Source organism: Cyrtonyx montezumae, unplaced genomic scaffold (genome assembly GCF_038088225.1).
Source record: "Cyrtonyx montezumae isolate F1298 unplaced genomic scaffold, pur_monq_1.0 scaffold_10, whole genome shotgun sequence".
NCBI classification, from domain to species: Eukaryota; Metazoa; Chordata; class Aves; order Galliformes; family Odontophoridae; genus Cyrtonyx; species Cyrtonyx montezumae.
Window position 1 is genome coordinate 16111909 of NW_027071826.1, and position 20985 is coordinate 16132893.

At 34.6% G+C, this 20985-nt stretch overlaps 1 protein-coding gene across 2 annotated transcripts in view; it reads left to right on the top strand.

Moving 5' to 3' along the window:
• The window catches only part of EML5 (EMAP like 5), a 91223-nt gene that overhangs the window by 40098 nt on the left and 30140 nt on the right, over positions 1-20985 (top strand). For both annotated transcript variants that reach the window (XM_065751430.1, XM_065751436.1), the window contains exons 14-26: positions 4334-4520; positions 5455-5560; positions 6951-7044; positions 9571-9671; positions 11174-11376; positions 12678-12789; positions 13749-13876; positions 14702-14843; positions 16570-16722; positions 17574-17705; positions 18698-18786; positions 19501-19677; positions 20632-20833. In XM_065751430.1, the coding sequence (XP_065607502.1) occupies positions 4334-4520; positions 5455-5560; positions 6951-7044; positions 9571-9671; positions 11174-11376; positions 12678-12789; positions 13749-13876; positions 14702-14843; positions 16570-16722; positions 17574-17705; positions 18698-18786; positions 19501-19677; positions 20632-20833 (1826 nt within the window). The remainder of the gene's footprint in view (positions 1-4333; positions 4521-5454; positions 5561-6950; positions 7045-9570; positions 9672-11173; positions 11377-12677; positions 12790-13748; positions 13877-14701; positions 14844-16569; positions 16723-17573; positions 17706-18697; positions 18787-19500; positions 19678-20631; positions 20834-20985) is intronic.

Consider the following 20985-nt stretch of genomic DNA (forward strand, 5'->3'; position numbering starts at 1 on the left):
ATTATTGAGATAGCTGTCCTTTCTTCTCAAAGTTTCTACCGTGAAAGCTTCAGTAAATCCTGATGGTCTAATTAGATGTTACTGAAGACTACCTGAAAACATCAGCTAGTGTGCAGTGAAGTACTATATTTATTGTGCCTTTCTAGATATTATCCAATAAATATGATCCAGAGCTTTCTTTCATTACTATTTAGTTCCAGTAGTAATTGGAATGTCTTGTAAATGTCTGCATGTGAAGAAATTGTTTCTCTGCCTTTTTTTCTGAAATTAGATGCTAATCTCAGTTCTAGTTGGATTGATAATATATAGGTAAGTGTGTTGTAACTGTGTGGCATACTGCTCTTGGAGCAGTCTTGAACACTGAAGCATCCGCTTTTTCACCTCTCCTTTTATTGTCTGAGCCACCATTTTATCTTTTTGGTGAAAAGTACATATAATGTCAAGGTTTTATTAAATTGGCGTGTGAAGAAGTTCAGATGGGTTGCTGCTCAACATCCTGGCAAAATATGCTTTGTTTCAATTGTAAACAATTGAACACTTTTTTGTTTGTTTGTTTTTGTTTTTTGTAAATGAAAGAAGTAGACTAAACCTCAAACTTTTGATTTTGTTATGTGGCAAACTGTTCTTCTGCATCCTAGATAAATTTTGGGTATTCTTGTGATATATTATATTAATGTTCTTAGTTACACTATGTTTAATTTAAGAATATATTGGCAGTTTTTCAACATAGAAAAAAAATCTGTTTTTCCTTCATAGCTGGTTTTTAAAATAATCTTATTTAAGGTGTATTTTCAGCACAGTTCTTCTTATTCTGTACTTGCAATGAAATTTTTAACAAAGTTAAGTACACAGTGAAGCACAAAATTTATTTTTGAGCAACAGATCCTGGTATCTTTGTTGGCACTGTTTCCATCACTATAATCCCTACCCGTCACTGTATGTTTTCATGTGCTTAAGTTGTTTTTATTACATACTGTGATGGATTATTTTTTATTTCTTCATAGTTACTGTGGGTCATTGTATATTATGTTACTTTAAAAGCTATTAGTGGATGGACATCAAAGAAAGGTGTCTGCTTATCTTGACTGGCTGTTGTGCATTGGGTCAGGCAGAAGTCACCCAGCTTCAAAATAACCATGTGTTGCTACTGGGGGATCTTTTAATGAAAGATATAGGTGGAGGCAGGTTGAATCCTAGCTGAAAAATCACTTATTTTGTTGGTCTAAATCAGTCACTTTGTCAAGAGTGTGGAGCAGACATGTAACTGAGCTCAGAACTCGCTGGAAACAGATGTTTCTAGAGACCTTGAAGGGACAGTGAATCAGGAGGCACTGAGAGGTTGCTGGACTGGAAGAAAAGCTGAGATTAGGAGTCACAGAATGGCCCAGGTTGGAAGGGTCCTCAGGGATCATGAATCTCCAACCCCCTGCCATAGGCAGAGCCACCGACCTCCCCATTTAATACTAGACCATGTTGTCCAGTGCCCAATCCAATCTGGCCTTGAACACCTCCAGGGATGGGGCGTCCGCAGCCTCTCTGGGCAGCCTGTTCCAGCACCTCACCACTCTCACAGTAAAGAACTTCCTCCTGACATCCAACCTAAATCTTCCCTCCCTCACCTCAAAACCATTTCCCCTTGTCCTGCTGTTATCTACCCTTTCAAAGAGTTGACTCCCCTCCTGTTTATAGACTCCCTTTAGGTACTGAAAGGCTGCAATTAGGTCACCCCACAACCTGCCTGTGAATACCAATCTAAGTAGTGTGTAGAAGGGAGTTGTATTTACAAAGCTTTTCTTTCCCTACTATCACATTTTTTGCTTTTTTAAGAAGCTCTCTGTGCTTGTGGTTTTATGAAACCCATCTTGAGAGTTCACGGTATCACAGATGATACAAAACTGTGAGGAATGGCTGGCATGCCATATGGTCGTACTGTCATTCAGAGGGAACTGGACAGAAAGGAATCTCATGAACTTGAAAACAGGGAAATGCACAGTTTAGCATGTAGAAAGGACTGATGTTGTGCACCAGTACATGCTAGAAGCCATGACTGGAAAGCAACTCTACAAAGGACTTTGAGATTCTGGTGGTCAATGAACTGGTCATGATTTAACAGTGCACCCGCATGGCAAAAGACCAGCAGTATCATGGACTGAATTAGGAGGAGCTTTGCCAGCAGCTCCAAGGATGTGATCTTTCCCTGCTACTCAAGCAGTGCTGTGAACACACCTGGAGTGTGGTGTCCAGGTCTGGGCTCCCAGTGCAGGAGAGACATGGACATAATGGAGCAGAAAGTTTGTATGTGGCTTGGGTTGAGTGTGTAATTCCTTTGGGAAAGATTGCTTTTGTATATTCCTGCCAATTAGTATTTGCAAATAAGCAAACTTCCTTGATATTTTAAAGTAATCCGACCTTTTCACTATTTGATACAAGACTAGTAAGCCTGCTGGGAGAAATCATCTACAGAGCGTTAATCTGTGTTGATTTGTTCAGATTTGCTAGTTCACTGTGACTTGAGTTAGACAAGTTGGTACATCTGTGTTTAGAGGATGTGATACTGAGGCAAAAGAACTTGGCCAAATAAGCACGTTTTACTGAGCTGGACAATCTGCTGATCTGTTTGAAGACTTTGTAGTATGATTTTAGCAATTTATGTATGTGATTAGAGATAATCTGTTATAAATACCATTGCATGTCGTGTAGGTAAACAAATAGAAATACAGTGCATTCAAAACTGATGTACGCGTGTACTGTGCAGCAGTATATAAATCTGGCATGACTGAACATAGATCCTTGACTGGAATTTTCAGAACAGTATTCCCTAAGTTACAATTGGTCAACCAGCTTTATTGTTGCACTATAATGTAGGGAAAGCTGTATATAAATTTATGAAGGAGTATTTGACCCTGACTGCATAGTTTCTGTGCCATTTAAACCTTTAAAGTCTTTTGCATTTGGTAGTTGTCTAATATTCATGTCTTGTGTACTGTATTGGTATGTGTACAGACACATTTTTGTCTTACGTGGCACTTAAAAACCTGTATGTTGCAAAAAAGTGCTGCTTTTTTTTTTTTTTGGAATAAAAAAATATAATTTGTTCTGATACGTACTTTTAATTAACATAAGAAAATAATAGCACAAGAAGTATTAAATAGGTGTTACAGTTTTCTGTTATTTTGTAGCTGCTGCTGATCAATGTTCACTTGTTTTATTTGCTATAAATTAATTCCTTATCAGTTTAGAATATTGTTTTTTCCTTTTTACTTGATTATTTAGAAGTTGGAAGCAGAAGTACATGGCTAGATTCTTATTCTTATGATCCCTATATAAAAACAATTAATGACCAGTTCAGCCATATTTAAGCATCATACCCTTCCTGTAAATGTAACTACATGTTTCATTCAGATTTTCTTTAAATTTTTCTAAAACAACTGGAAAGTTCATTTAGTGGGGATCTGCTGGAACTGAAACAGATTCATCTGGAAAGTAAGAGAATGGATACAGAGTGCATCAGGAATGTGTATTCCTTATATCAGAAGGAAAAGTGGAAACAAATTAAGTTGCCATTTTTGAATGTTCCTTCTAATCACTGCCAAGGATAACAGCTTTACAAATGCTATTTCAAAAAATAACTTATTTAATATTGTTTAGATTTCTGAGCCTTTTGTATTACTTTTGAAATTAGGACTCTGGCTGTTTTGACAATGCCATTTATGTATGTATGCATTTATTTTATTAAATAGTCACAGCTAAGAGGAAATAGGTATGGTGATGTAGTGTATAATGACCTCAGCTGAGTACTGTCCCTGTCGTATCAGTTGCTGTGAAAACAACTCAATTCTTTCAAAAAAAAAAAAAGTTGGAAGAAAACTTACATTTTTTTAACAGTTAGAAAGTTTCAATAATCTTTAAATTTTGTAGATCCTGTGTTGTCCATGCTCTTGTAGATAATCATACTGTTTGATTTTTGACCAGTAAGAGATAGAAAGTGTCCAAAAAATTAGTTTTGAATATTTTATTTAATTGTGTTGCACGCCTAAACTCTCCATGTGGTCTGGAAAAACCATTGCTTATTACTTTCTCTTCTAAAATGGTTGTTATGAGTGACTGTTGAATTGCAGCGACTTCAAAACTTATGCTTGTAGTAGTCGTATCTGAATAGTAAATCAAATTGATAAATTTAGAGAAAAAATTGTTAATAATTCCAAAAACACATGAATACTAATTGGTAAGTAATCTGGACATTCACATCTGTAAAATACACAGTGCATAATTTTATATTAAGTATCTGTGTATGGTTATGACCTTGATGCGCAAACTTTTTTTCTTTGATTAGGTACAGAGGTTACGACTGTCGAAGCAATTTATTTTACACTCAGACAGGTGAAATTGTATACCATGTTGCAGCAGTGGGAGTGGTGTACAATCGACAGCAGAACACACAGCGCTTTTATCTAGGTCATGATGATGACATTCTTTGCCTTGCTATTCATCCCTTGAAGGACTATGTGGCAACAGGCCAGGTAGGCCTGTTTTTGTGTTTACCTGCATTAAGACTTTTAGTTTGTTGTCACTGAGCTTTGAAAAGCCTGTTTTGGACAAAGGAGGACTAACCTGCATTTGTTCCAGTTGTGGAATGCATTTCTGTTGCAGGTGGAATAATGTTTTTCTCCAGTAGCTTGTATGAATTCCACTAGGACTCAAATTTTGACTTTTATCTTCAATAATTTTATGTTTCTTCTGTGTGTTAGTGAGTGGAGAAAATGTACAGTTACTGTTTTATTTTATTTTTTAATATCTTACTTTGACCCTGCCCACGGTGGGGGTGTTGAAACTTGATGATCTTTGATGTCCTTTTCAATCATTCTGTGGTTCTAGTTGTGAAATAAACTATGAGAAATAGTTGTTAATTTATTCTGTCCTGTCCATTTCATGTATTATGTTTTTGTTTATCTCCTCTAATCAAGCTGTTTTCTTGTCCAATTATTGCAGTCCAATATTTATAATACTTCATTTTATCTTTCTTCCATATTACACTTTCAAGTTAATGTTTTCATTTGTTTTCTAAAAATAATATGCTTCCATAAAAGTTTGTTCACCAGTACTTGAAAGTTTGATTTGTTGTATGATTACTACGATAATAATAATTAATATAAAATAATTATTATAATCATTATAGTAATAGTTGTTATTATTGAAGTGGAGAACTTAAAACTTTACTAAAAGTTTGGCTTATATAGCCCGTCTCTTAATGGAAGTGAGCTGGTTTGTGGGAATGGTAGTAGTGGAATAATTTATTGTGAGCCAAAGTAAACTAGTACTAAAAAAATTTTATCACTGACATATTCCACATAGGTTTTGAAATATCTGCTAACATTAAAACTTTAAACAACTATGTCAAATAAGTGACGTGAAAAGCATCTAAAAAAAAACGTTTTTAAATATGTATACTTTCAGGTTGGTCGAGATTCCTCTATACACATTTGGGATACTGAAACAATAAAACCACTCTCTGTTTTAAAGGGCTATCACCAGTATGGTGTTTGCGCTGTAGATTTTTCAGGTAATAAGTATTTGTTTATTTATTTATAGATTTGTCGCTTCATTTATTTACATCCTTTACTGTTTAAAACAGCAAACTAATCAGTTCTAATGAGCTATTAGGAATTCCTTCACAGTGAAGATTTTATATTAAAAGTATTCTCCAATTATTCCCATCGAAGGAGTGAGGCTGTTTTAGAGCGACCATTTATTAAGAAGAACTTGTGAAGTTTTGTAAGTCAGGAAATCCAAGACTGAATTCTGTGCCATTTGGTAATCAACTGCCCACTTCACAGTTTGCTGTATGACACAGGCTTGCAAATCTTAAGTATTGTGTCTTCATTACAACTGTAAACTCTTTTTTTTTCCCTTAAATATATATCAGTAGTAACAAATGTTTAGTTGGGCACTTAAAAATATATGTTTATATATATATATATTTAATTGTGTGTATTACAATAATAAATTCAGGAATTCCCATTGTGGACTTCTTATCGAAGGAAACTCAGCTTCTTTTCTTCATTTGACACTAAAATAGGAGACTGCCAGTTAAGAGTTCTGAAATTTTTTCTCTATATATACTGAATTTTTCTACCAGTGTTACATTCCCTCTTCTCAACTGGTTTATGTTCATTCTTCAAGGCTTTTGATTTACCAAATAGGATTATTAATCTCACAGTGCAGATGAATGATCATAAAGATGAGTACTGTTGGATTCTTAGCTTTCTTAGGCTCTCCTTTGTCAAGATTTTAGTCTTGTTTATGAAATTATGGCATGGATGCTTATCAGTTACGAACATAGGTACATGTCAAAAATATATTTGTCTTGAATAAGCATAAAACTTTTCTTGGAGGTTAGCATGGGATGCATATCAGAGCTGAAATACTGAAATATTTTACACCATTACTAAGTATAGCAATATTTCATAAACTTCTTAGTGTTGCATCAGTGCTTTGCTGATCAGAAATGAACAGGGATTTTCAAAATGAGCAGAAAATACGTACAGTGCAACTTGTGATAAGAGTTTTGGCAGGTGTGCCAGCAACTGGCTGAGCAAAGGTATGGTACAAACACAGAATATCTAAGGGCAGTTTTTGATGGGATAATTCAGAAATCAGAAGGTGATGGTTGTAATATGAAACTTAAATTGTTCTGCTAAATTCATTGCTCTTAATTGTTAAATTAAATATACACTTCCTAACCTAGTCCGAAATTCCATCCAACTGACCACTCAGATTTAAAAGCTGATGACAAATGTGCCTCTAAGCACACCATGTCATGTAATTATGCACCTGTTTCTGTATTCTTCTCATGATATTTCTAAATCAACAAATGTTCTTTAGTATAGTTTCTTGTTATTGCAATATGAAATTATCTATCTACTTTCTCAATTGTAAATTTCTTTTTCTAGCGGATGGGAAAAGATTGGCTTCTGTTGGAATAGATGACAATCATACTATTGTACTCTGGGACTGGAAGAAAGGAGAAAAGCTTTCAGCAGTAAGGTAGGAATTTAACTATATTTTAAAATTTTACATATAGTTAGTCTTGGGAGACAGTGAGTAAAATATATTACTTAAAGAATAATAGTTTTCTAATTAGCAGTTTCTAACACTTAACTTATAAAAGTAATAGCATTTAACAGAGCCTAAATATTTCTTTGGAATTAAAATTGAAGCTGTCATGGATGCTCAAGAATTACTGCAGTGGCAGCTCAAATGCTGAATAATGAAGACAAAACTAAATTTATGTACTTTTTTCTATGTGTTCTGAAATAATTCTTTAAAACTCATGCTATGCACTTCAATTTGTCACCCTTATAACCTTTTATACTAAAAATTTGTCAACGGTTCTGAACATCTCGACTGTCTAATTGACATTTATAAACCTGTGGTTTTTTTCTCCCTAAAGATCCTAGTTTTTGTGGTTCTTTTCAGTATTTCTGTGGTTCTGAAACATAGATGTGTGTATCCCTTGATCTTTACTCAGTAAAGTGTTCTTTTTTTCCCATTTCCCCCTTCCCCCTCCTCCCCCCCCTTTTGAATCTTATAAGCCTGTCTGCTTCATACAGCTGCTGGTCTTTGAGTCACTGTCCTTGGCCGATGAAGAAATGTGTCACATCCAGACCTCAGAACTCATTTAGTTTCCTTTCTCATGGTGCTTAAACCTTTTGGAGTAATTGCTTAGCTTGTTTATTTAAATCCCCCTAATTCTTGAACCTCTTTTTTATAAATCAAGCTTTATCAATTTAGACTCTCTGAGTTATTTTTCATCTAGAATAAAGTATTTGAGAGCTGAGCTTGTGCTTTACAGACCACAGTATGAGTTTAGAAAGGAGCTGGTTAATGGTCTTTGCTACTAATTTGTTCACTGGTGTGAAAGCCACAGAAGATAAGAGTTTTGCTTTCTCATCTAGGGACCAATAATTAGTGGCTTTTAAGCATTTTGAATAAATAAAATGAATAGCAATCATTTATTTCTTTGCTTAAGTAGTAAACGTATTTACAGATGTTTTTTAAACTCAAGACTGAATCAGAGCATTGGCCTTATGTATCAAGGAGCACAGTGAGATATCCAAAACACACAGTAAATTTCAGTGCTTCTAAAGACAATTGAAAATTACATTGAAAATTGATATAGCAGCATAACTAACTAGAAACTCTTTTCTAACTAGAAAAATAAAAATCAATTAAAAGGTAATTTAGCATTCATTATTAAATGCTAATTTATTTTCAGAATGAAAGACTGATTTAAATAACACACAGAGTGTCTTTAAATTTTCTGATGAGCAATCAGAAGTTTGAATACAATATAAATGGATCAATTTAGAGTAGATATTTTTGTAACTAAAAGGCCACCTAGTGGATTTTTGAAGTGAGTTTCTCACTTTTGGAAACTGAAAGCTAATTAGAAATGGAACAGGATTCAGTATGTTCATTCCTTGGCTATCTTCCTTTTTATAAAAAGATAATTGTAAGCTATTTGGAAGTAAATGTTAGCAGAATAAGGAAGGCATATACTAAAAAAATATATTAAAAAAATAAATATGGATCATTACAGTTTTCATGGAATCATAAAACGTTTTGGGTTGGAAGGGACCCTTAATATTATCTAGTTCCAACCCAGTTGCTATAGGCAGGGACACTTCCCTTTAGACCAGGTTGCTCAAAGCCCCATCCAGCTGGCCTTAAATGATTCCAAGGAGGAACTGTTCACAACCTCACTAGGCAAACTGTTCCAGTGTCTCACCACCCTCACAGTAAATTTATTCCTGATATCTATTCTAAATCTACTGTCAGTCAGTTTAAAACCATTTCCCTTTGTGCTACATGCCCCTATGAAAAGTCTCTCCCCAGCTTTCCTGTAGGCCCTCTTCAGGTACTGGGAGGCTTCTAGAAGGTCTCCTCAGATCCTTTGCTTCTCCAGGCAGAAGAGCCCGAACTCTCAGCCTCTCTTCGTAGGGGAGGTGCTCTAGCCCTCTGATCATCTTCATGGCCCTCCTCTGGACCTGCTCCAACAACTCCATGTTCTTCTTATGTTGGGGACTCCAGAACAGGATGCAGTACTCCAAGGAGGGGTCTCGCAACAGCAGAGTAGAAGGGCAGAATCACCTCCCTCAACCTGCTTGTCATACTTCTCTTGATGCTACCCAGGATACAGTTGACTTCCTGGGCTGTAGTGCATACTGCCAGCTAATGTTGTATCCTTTATTAATCGACACTCCCAAATCCTCTCCTCAGGGCTGCTCTCAAGCCATTATCTGAATCTGCTTGAGATTGCCACAACGCAAATGCAGGACTTGGCCGTGCTGAACTTCATGAGGTCGGCATGGGCCCACCTCTCAAGCCTGTCCAGGTCCCTCTGGATAACATCCCTTCCCTCTAGTGTATCACCTGCACCACTCAGCTAGGTGTTGTCTGCAACACTGCCATGGACGTTCCCACTGTCCATGTCACCTACAAAGATGTTAAGTAACACTGGTTTTTATTTATTTTATTTAAAACAGGAAAATATTTTGCTTTGTATTTCAGGGGAAGCAAAGACAAGATTTTTGTTGTTAAGATTAATCCTTATATGCCTGAAAAATTGATTACAGTTGGAATTAAACACTTGAAATTCTGGCGTAGAGCAGGTAAGGTAACTTCAGAATTACAACACTTTCTGTTATTTAAAGTATATACAGCTTTTAAAGTGTGCTTCATGCATGGAAGGCAGATATTTTCTCCATATACCTCTGCAAGTTAGCTTTGTACTGGTTCTACTAGTGATAGAAATAAGACTAGTGGGCATTATGGTGCTGTTCATTCTGTCAATTTTCTGTGTTGCTAGAGATGCACAAGTAGAACAATCTGAACTTAGTCTACTGACTTCTTTATACCTAAGAATAACATAGCTCACAATATAGCATGTACAGCGCATCTCAAATGTTGCTGAGCTGTACAACAATACAGCAGTTTGGGAAGAAGAATAGTTTGAGCATAAATTTTGTAAAAAGGCACAAATAGAAATAAATGTAAAGTGAAACAATCCTCATATAAAAATTCAGACAAAGTAATTAAAGAGGGCACACCCGCCAGTTGAGACCTGTTGTTTTACGTAAGCAGCTTACTTTTTGTCTGCTTGAAAAATTGTGAGAATGGTTAAAAAAATAAACATAAAAAGAACCCCCACAAAACTAATGTTGATTTTAGTTTCAACTGTATGGCATCAAACTTATTATGAATACATATGGGCTACTGGAGACTACCTTACTGGGTAAGAATGCTCTAACTATTCGAGAAGAATCTATGTACATAAACTCATCTAAGTCCCTGCAAAATGTCTATGATGAGAAAAGTCAAACTCATTTTCTCAGTTCATGCTGCAAGAAAAATTAGGTAACACTGAGAGAAAGTCTGTGCAAATAACTAGTTTTAACAATTGAGCTTGCTATCTTAACTAAGATAATAGAAACATGAATTATGCTTTTGAGTAAAAAGATGAAATTTATTAGATTTTCTGGCATATCTCAGTCAGAAGGAATCAGATTCCTCTAATGCTATAACCCTGTGTGAAAACTGACAGGGCAGTTACTTTGAAATACTCTTAGCAGTGTTAATATGAGTAGAGTATCATCACCTTGACACATGTGAGGTCTCTGAAGTTGGCACTAGAACAGCTTCAATTAAAGTGAGATGTGACATCAAAGCATATAGTTAAGACTAGATTTTGTCAGTGTCAAGTGGTGGCAGAGTTTGGGACCCCACCTCAAACCCTGGAATTATGAGAATGGTACATGGTACAAAATGTCAGATCCGCAGGGACTTCTGTGCTGTACCAGTTGAAGTTTCTTAGAGGATTGTGAAAATCTGAATCTGACCTTCTGGCTGTTAGTATTTATTATGCCTGTCACTACTTCAGATCACACTATTTTAAAGAATTTTAAAATTCATACAGCTGTAATGTTTCTATCATCCAGAGGCCAATATAGCAAACCTTAAAAATAAAATTTGGAAAGCGTATCGTGGAAAGAATGGAATGTTGAGTCTGAAAGTTTTTGTTTGTTTGTTTTCAAGTTAATTTTTAATGTGGAATTTCTAAGAACTGTGGTAGATATTAATTTTGTTGTTATGAGCTTTTTTTGTTTTAAACCAGGGGGAGGACTGATTGGGAGAAAGGGCTGCATAGGTGCAATGGGAAGAGCCGATACAATGATGTGTGCAGTATATGGCTGGACAGAAGAGATGGCATTCTCTGGAACTTCCACAGGGGATGTCTGTATCTGGAGAGATGTGTTTCTCATAAAAACTGTCAAAGCACATGATGGTCCTGTGTTCAGCATGCATGCGTTAGAAAAAGTAAGTTAACAGCTATGATACTACATAAACTCTAATTTAAACAACAACAACAAAAAATCCCTAATTTATGCATGATGCTTTGAGGATGGCCGTGATCAAATAATGTAAAAGTTAATGGATGCTTTATTTGAGATTTCTCAAGTTCACTGTCTGAATGAAAGGAGGATTATTTTGTCAGACTATGTTGACCTGCTGTATTTATGCCCACAAGATAATTTGCATCAAGTTTCTTAATAGGTGGAGTTCAGAGGCTTAGTTATCTCGTGCTCAGTTCTACATTTGTGAGAGATGAATCTGTTATTATTTTCAGCATCACATAGTTCTTATTTTTATGATCTGTTTTTGAAAAGTACTGGCCTAAGGCATAAATGCAACCTGAGTGGAATGAGGAAAAGGGCTCCAAACTTTTTGTGAGAGGTGCTTCACATATACTGCTAAAAGCTATGTATGAGAGTTTGATGTTGTTTGTTTGTTCTTACTTTTTATTATTTACTAAGTAAGCATTTTCTTGAGGTTGTGATATTAAATATGTTTTTTGAACATTAAATACAAGGTGATTATAGACACAACTCAGAGAATTGCATTCATTTTTAACTGAGATCATACTCTTACATTTTGTGGTGCTATTACAGGCTATTTGTGGAAGCTTTTAATCTCTCTAATAGGTCACTAACTACTTTCTCCTGGGTCTCAACTTCTTTTGGCTCTAGAAAGCCTTTAAGCATTTGCTTAAGTGTAAATAACTCTACCAGTTAGATCACCTGTATGCTTACATTTTCTTCTATTAGAAATAATTACTCCACCTTCTAATATTGGAGTTTCAGGACAGAAACTTTGGACAAAACAAGGATTTTCGATGATAAGTTTTAAGATACAGTGTTGCAAGTATACATACATTTGGGTGATATAAGCCCTGAATTTTTTTTTATAAGTGATATGAAATGTGAGTTGGAGTAATTAGGTGAAATGCAAAATTATTATTGAGGCTAAGTATCAAGAGAAATACTTTCATATGTCAAACCATTACATTACTTTTTAGTATAGTAGAAGTTTATTTAAATAGAATTAGTAAATCTAGTCTGTGTTGCTGGGCTATAGAGAACTCTGTAATGCCTTCATCTGGATACAAATAATTTATTTTATTGCTCCTGATTTTTTCATCTCTGACATCTGTGCATGTGCAATTACAGTAATTTTTAATATAAACAATTTTCAGTTTCATCATAAATTAATGAAATATAAATGAAAGATAGACAGTTATTCTATCTTACGGATTTTTATTTTATTTTTTCATTTGCCAGGGATTTGTCACTGGAGGAAAGGATGGGGTAGTAGCTCTCTGGGATGATACTTTTGAACGCTGTCTCAAAACCTATGCCATCAAAAGGGCTGCTTTGGCCCCTGGGTCTAAAGGTAACTCATCAGACTTGATCCTTTTTCTGATTTTACTTAATAGAAAACTTGTTTGCTGAAACAGTTTGGGAAGATCCACATTTGACATAGGAAATGCTTAGAATCAGTAAAGACTCAAGTATTAGTAATTGTATTTCTGCTGGGAGAGGAATGGTATGTTGCAGTGTCTAACTGCACATTTATTGAGAGCGCATCTTAATATTTATGTAGAATTACAGAATCATTTCGGTTGGAAAAGTCCCTTAAGATTATCAAGTCCAACCTTCAGTTTAACACTACAAAGTCCACCGCTAGACTATGTCCCTAAACATCGCATCTGCATGTTCCTCCAGAGATAGTGATTCCACTATTCCCTGGGCAGCCTGTTCCAGTGCCTAAGAACACTAAGTGTAGAATTTGTTCCTGATAACCAAGCTAAACCTCTATGCGTGCAACTTGAGACCTTTTTCTTATGTCCTAAAACTCTTTCCTCATGTCCTATTTTCTGTGTTATCTGCTTGACTTAATTGATTTAACCTTGAGTCTCTTACCTCCCAGGTATATTTGGTTTTTTTATTTTTGAAGTGACAACCAAAACATCTTTTCTGTTTCTAATAATGAAGTAATTTTGTCAGGTTTTTTCACTAACATTACTAATAAGTCAGGCTGATTAAACTGCAGAGATGTTCTGTTTAGAAGAAAGAATAGTGGCAGTTGCTTTATATAGTTGCTTTATTATGGGAAAAGATAAAGTCCCCAAACAGAGGTCTGCAAGAGCAACTAGTGTATGTTCTTCAATCCACTGGGCAATTGCTGAAGTCTCCCAAATGAATCCAAACATGTAAGTTCTTTCATGAATAAATACGTTTTTGGTTCCTACTGAGTATCTTTTTCTACTGTGGGAACATTATGTGTATGTGATAAAGATATTTTAAAGCGTAACTAGGAATCTTGTCTCTTCTATTATTTTAATGTTCTAGGACTCCTCTTAGAAGATAATCCTTCTATACGTGCCATTTCTTTAGGACATGGTCATATTTTAGTAGGCACAAAGAATGGTGAAATATTGGAGGTAGATAAAAGTGGACCAATAACTCTTTTGGTTCAGGTACGTAGATATCAGTCAACTTCTATTTTATTTTTCAGGTAAAGACTGTTGTGAAATAACAAGCATTTTAATTAGTAGTGAAGATAACAAGTTACTATCATTTCTTACATTTTTAAGGTTCAGGTAGGCCATCATGATTCTCTGATAAGTGAAGAAGTTCACAGAATTTGATGTAGAAATTTGTTTATCAAGTTCATTCTATCAGACTAGACTAGAATTGTATTGGTGTTTAAAAATAAAATAAAACCAAGCAATGGATTCTCTGCCAGATTTCTTAATCTGTTCTATTAGTTAATCTTGTTCTTTTTAAAAATATCTCTTTTTTGATTTTAAGTTTCTCATCATAATCACATAAAATACATTTCGATTTTCTCTTTGCTATGCCATACAGAGAGCATTTCTGAACCTGTCTACAAAACATATTTTTTTACAACATTATGCCATCATACGATTTCATTATATACTTAAGTACAAGTCTGTGCCTCCTTAATTCAAGTTTTATGATTAGGCAATGCAATATGTAAATAATTGGACTTTTTAAAGAACATATTAGAAATAGAGGTAGGAGAAAAATCTAGGAGTATGTGGTGATTATTCCTCTTGGAAAAAATGATGCTAGATAGAAATTACTATAATATGCACTTCTTTTGTAAGTAGAAGGGTAGCACTATTTTCAGGCATACTGCTCTTGTTCAGATATTTATTATTTTGTAAATATGCATCTGTTCTCACTCAGTGGTTTTGTTTTATTCTTAACTCCTTATGTTTTTATTTTTTATTTCAGTTTTATGTGTTGAATCATCTGATTCATTGGTTTTTTTTCAGGGCCACATGGAGGGGGAAGTTTGGGGTCTAGCTACTCATCCTCATTTACCCATTTGTGCCACTGTAAGTGATGACAAAACATTAAGAATATGGGATTTATCTCCTAGCCATTGTATGTTAGCTGTTCGCAAATTGAAGAAGGGTAAGATGCTTACAATAAAAAAAGATCTAAATGAACTCAGTTCATACTTACTAGCATTATGATCCTTGCAGAAGCAAGACTGTGTTAATTCTTTTCTGTAGTTACCTTTTTGCTGCTATATTCATGAGTTATGTAGCACTTACCTAAGAAGTCTGTCTAAGAGATTTGTTACTGTTCTTAATCCATTACAGCTGCAAATAATCTTTAATCAATATATCTACAGTAAAAGTTGATCCAATTACATAAATCTGCCATATTGAAAGACAATAATGGAAGCATATTGGAACAGTTGAGGAATTGAACTCTATAAAAAATCTGAATAAAACTCAGAAGTAATAGTAAATTCCTGTTTTTTGTTGTTTTTTTTTTTGCGTGTGTGTGTTTGCGAGTATTAGAAGAATCCACAAATACAAGAAAAAAATTACTAATTGTATGCTATGTAATAAAATTCTGTTTTTGATGGCTGAAGGATCCTCTGTAACTGGTACAATATAAAGAGTGACTGTTTTTAGGATTAGACCACACTGGCTGTAACTAGCTTTTAATAATACATATGACTTGCTAGACAAAGGAATAAGATAGGCTTCATCTGTTTGGAGTTCAGTAAAGAATTTTGATCCACACCTTATAGTAAGCTAAGATGAAAATAGTCTGGATTGACTGGAACTAACTTAAGTAATGGAAAGAGAAGTCATGAGCTTGCACAAGCAGGATTGGTAATGTTAAACAAAGAAGTTTCAAGTTAGAGTCTGCGGGAGTATTAAAGCTGTCATGTCTTAATATTTTTAATAGAAATACTTGCAGAAAAGTAAGAGCTGTGATGATGTAATTCGCAGACACAGCAAATTTTGAGATGGTTTCTCAATCTGAAAAAGCATGCGTATTCTTTACAAAAGAAGCTGAATATTCTTTCAGCCTGTAGTAATGGAAATGATGTTTGCTAGTTTAAAAAAAGGCAATAAGACTGTAAGAAAAATTTTTAGCTGAAGTGAAACTGAGGAGTAGAAGATGCACATTATTGCAGCTGATCATTGAATGACAACTACATGTAATAGTGAGGTTTTTCATAGGAGATAATTAATTATTCGTGTAATTTGCAAGAGAGCAATCAGAGTATTTTTGGTGTACCCTCCTCATTTATGTTCAGCTGAGTTTAACTGAACTGAAAGTTAAGTATAGACAAAGGGGAGCCACAGTGTAGTGAGCAAGTCTTGTCTAATGGAATTAGCTTAGCTGAATGAAGGATTGCAAGAACAGTTTTTTCAGAGGGAAAATAGAAGGCAAAAATATTTATGCTAATAGAAAATTGTGCCATGGAAACTGATGTATATAAACTGACCAAATGAAGGTTGACATGCTTAGTGGAAGGATTATATGACAAAATGACTGCAAAATCAAACAACTGGATCCTGTGAGTACAGAATATCTTTACCACATAGGTTCTCCTCTATAAAGCAAAAGGTAACAAACAGTTGGCATTAGATACTGTGTAGGAGAGCAAAATAAAAAGTAGATAGGCAATAGTAGTTAAATTGTATTGTTCATTTAGATTCTGGAGTTAAGTACTTTGTACTGTCACAGCGGAAGAGCATGAATTTATCTTGGCAGAATCTATAATACATCATTAAACTATATAGTATTAAAATAGCTTTTCTTTACTATGAAAAAAAAAAGAGGGATTCTGTGCTGTAACCATATCTGAATGGCATTTCTCTATTCATCTTAGGAGGCAGATGTTGCTGCTTTTCTCCTGATGGGAAAGCATTAGCCGTTGGTCTAAATGATGGAAGTTTTTTGATAGTTAATGCGGATACCCTGGAAGATCTAGTCTCCTTCCAGCACAGGAAAGATGTTATTTCAGAGATCCGATTTTCACCAGGTAAATGATTTTAAATGAAGATTTTTATATATGAATTCTTCAAACTAGCTTTATAATCCTTAAAAGATAAAAGTAGTTTTGTAGTACTCTGTAACTTGTGAAACGTAAAAGTCAGCAAGACTGATATTAATGTTATGAAGAGTATTGGTTGATTGGTTGTAAAGCCCTATCTTGCTCGTTTAAGGGTGATATTCTTGGAATTGGTTTGCTCAGAGTAATCCCCTAAATGCCACAGTAAGATTTTTAAATCATGAACATCCAGCAGACTTCTTGGGGCGGAAAAGTGGATTGCACTTAGAGCTGTCTAAGTTTAGCTCTATACTTTTGTTACTTTTAGCTAAACAGAGTGCTTGGTAACTAATGTCTTGGAAAGTTCTGGTTCCTTTTTTCTCTTCTCCCATCCTCCCAGCTTAGTGATCCCAGTGAAGCCAGTGTTTTCAAACAGTACAACTCTTAAACACTGAAATTTATGGCTTAAATTACTTACATTGTTTCAGTGAAAATACTACTCTGTAGTCAATATTTGACATAATTAACTGATACAAGATCTCATACAACATTGCCTTACGGTTACTTCAGCCTTTCCACTGCAAAAAAAAAAAAGTTTAAAATTTCGTCTGATAGTTTATTGCTAAGCAAGTGACAATAATGTTTATATATTTCCTTATGAAATATTGATTATGTAATATCAGTTTCTCAGAATCTATATAAATCTATATCTGTATAAACTGGCAGACATGTCAAAGAAATCTGACACAAAGATATAGCTGAATTTCAGAAAGTTCTTGGTTTTAATGTGCAGGCCATTAAAGATGTTTAAAATGTCTTGTGTTTCTACTATTGTGTTTTAGGAGCTGGAAAGTACTTAGCTGTGGCATCTTGTGACAATTTTGTGGATATTTACAATGTAATGAGCAGTAAACGAGTAGGAATCTGCAAGGGAGCCTCCAGTTATATAACACACTTGGACTGGGACGTAAGAGGTAAGTAATAATCTGTAAAAACGTCCTGGAAGATTTGACTGCATTACAGACTAAAACAGTAAGTTGCATTGACAACATGAATTCTTGAGGTTGCTAACAGATTTGTTTCTTAGTTTAGGAAGGTGCTCACAGCATGTGAATAAATATAAAAATGTGATTTTTACTCTTACTTATGTATTTAGAAGTTGTGCAACTTAAGAAATATATACTGCCTCTATAAATAGTGGGTTTTTTTTTTGTTTTGTTTTGTTTTTTTACATCTTCTATACTTATCATTTGACTTCTGCTTTGTAAATAATGCACTGCAAACCATAGGTGCATCTTTAGCTCAGGAGTATGTATTCTTGAATATTGTTAAAAATAACAGTGCCTTATTCTTGGATCTTAATACATGATTTCTGGGTCTTAGTTCATTAGCAATTTAAGTTATTTCAGTTCCATTTCATGCAAAAAAAATCATTGCTATTGTGCAATCTCTCAGTTCCAGTTCCTGTTCCTATTCCTCCACAAAATTACCTTTGCGAATGTCCAGGTTGAAGTTAATTTTAAAAAGTGGTGAAAGTTGACTTCACTGATAATTTTGAAAACAGGAGGAAACAGAAAGATTAATGAGAATCTTGTCTGAAACGAATTATAGGGACCAACGTAAGTCAGCTATTCGCAATCAGGCAGCATGTGTGTTTCTAAAGCCCGAGAGCATCTGCATAATAGCCAGTCAGTTGCCACAAACTAGTTCTGAGTTATTCCCAGTGCTTTTTGTCTGCTATCTTACGGGACAGCCACAAGGAGAGTAAAATGATGTATTATTACAATTTATGGAGAGTGTGAGTATAATGAGTAGTATGATGCAGATCTTCAGAAGATCACACATCAGATCCATTCATTATGCATGCAACTTTTAAATTGAAACAAATAATTTTGTGTATATAATATATATATACTAATATAATATTCTGATTAGTGTTAATATGCATTATGTAATATTTTTATAGGGAAGCTCTTGCAAGTCAACACTGGTGCTAAAGAGCAGTTGTTTTTTGAAGCTCCTCGTGGGAAAAAACAGACCATTCCTACTTTGGAGGTGAGGAAACAGAATACCTTCTTAATTTGTTTGCAAATTACAGTTATGATACAACAGACTATGCCACATGGAATATGATGTATAAAACCACAGCTGGTCTGTCCTTCACCCTTTTTTGCTAATTGTTCAATTAAACAATGTAATTGGGATGATAAATTACATAAAGGATGTTCCATTTGCTTCTTCTGTTAAGAAATGGACAACTACTAAGTTGTGTATATTAAGCCTCGATTAGTACTTCAAGGCCTCTGAAAACCTACTACAGAATGTCTAGCCTTTAGACTTGTTTTGAAAGACCTTGTATCTTTTTTTAATATAACAATGTAGTGAAGTATACATAAAATGCATTGTTGAGTTTATTATGTTATGGATGTAATATTTCATTTTCTCACATAGTGCGTTATTAGAGCACAGAAAGTAAAAGTGTATAATTTTCAAATTAATGGTTTCTATGAGGTTGAAAAGCAGCATTGAAAACTGTAATTTGCTTTTTCTAGGCTAAAATGACAAGTAAGGTAATTTTTTAAGTAGCTCCAGAGTTTGTGGATGTTAATAGATATAAAGATAAGGCTCTTAAATGAAATTTTGAATAAAATTAGTGCTTAATATTAAAATATTATCTTTTAGATGGCAAGGACTTTTTATTGAAATCAGATATGGAAGACGACTGCTTAGGAAGAAGCATGCTCTGTCTCAAACAGGTTGTTTTTATAGGTAGAAAAGATTGGCTGGGCATCATGGACAAGTGTTTTGGGCTCTTGCTGTGAAGGAATCTGGCCAATAATTGGTGAAGTCACAGATGTAACTGCTTCATGCCTCACTAGTGATAGTAAAGTATTAGCCACAGGAGATGATTTTGGATTTGTGAAACTGTTTCGTTATCCTGCTAAAGTAAGTAGTTTTCAGCTGTGCATGTAGAAGATCAGTGGATAAAGCTACCTTTTGAAATTATTTATAAAAATGTAAATATTGATCTTTGGAAACAAAATAGTGCTTTTAGAATTTTGTCTTTACAATAGAGGGAAATTACTGAATATTGCAAATTTGCAGTGTATTAACCCGTCAGTTACTGACTATTCCAGGTGTGACTGAAGAGCCATCTCACTGTGTCTAGTCACTGGCAGTGGCATATGTGTTGACAGAACTATAAAAACACCAAAGATGTGTAGCGATACTCTCTCAAATTCTAATAGTTTATTGACCAGTCAGTTTCTTGGAATGTATTTGGCATTACTATCCACACTGTGATTTTTATCAGTGTATTTTTAGCCTCTAGGGTCTTTTTAAGACAATGAAAAATTCTTATTCACTTATCTTCATATCATTCCTGATTTAATATGTCCCTATTCTGTCACACCTTGGTATTTTTTTCCCTAATTTGAGGAATGTTAACATCATTTAACCATGCAACATAGAAAAGTCATTCTAGAAGCATATTTTTATTGCTTTTTGAGAACTTTACCTGTTTTCCTGCTTATTTGTTAGTTTGTCAGTAAATATTTCTTCACTTTTAAATATTCTACCAAATGCATAGACCCAAAATATCCTGTGTGCATTTCGTTCTTAATCTACTAGATTATCTTCTCGCTTATGAAACTCAGTGTGTTTATTGCTGGAACCTCTTAATAAACAAATTCTTAGATGCTTGTCAGAGTAATATTGTTGTGTTTCATAACTTTGCTAGAGAACAGGAACTTGACAAATCATGTAATACAAATGCAAAAGAGATAAAACATAAAGTGAAGAAGTTAAGTACTTGTCATTGGACAAGGATTCACTGGCAACTTGTTTTGTTTTGATCAAGCAGACGGGTTAAGTTTTTATCTGTCTTTTCTTCTCCCATAGGGAAAATTTGGAAAATTTAAGAGATATGTTGCTCACAGTACCCACGTAACAAATGTCCGTTGGACCTATGATGACAGTTTGTTGGTCACTGCTGGAGGAGCAGACACATCTTTAATGCTGTGGACTTATGAGATGGAAGGACATAGGGATAGCCGGCAGTGTGACAGTGAGGAATCTGACCTAGATTCTGAAGAAGATGGAGGTTGGTAACAATGTATAGAACTGGGTGGATTATGCTGTTTTAGAGAAATTGTTTATTAATGGAAACTGGTTTATATAGAAATAACTTTTGTATGTGATTGCTGTAATAATAAATAGCGAATATGCTTCAAAAACATTAAGAATACTTCTCTT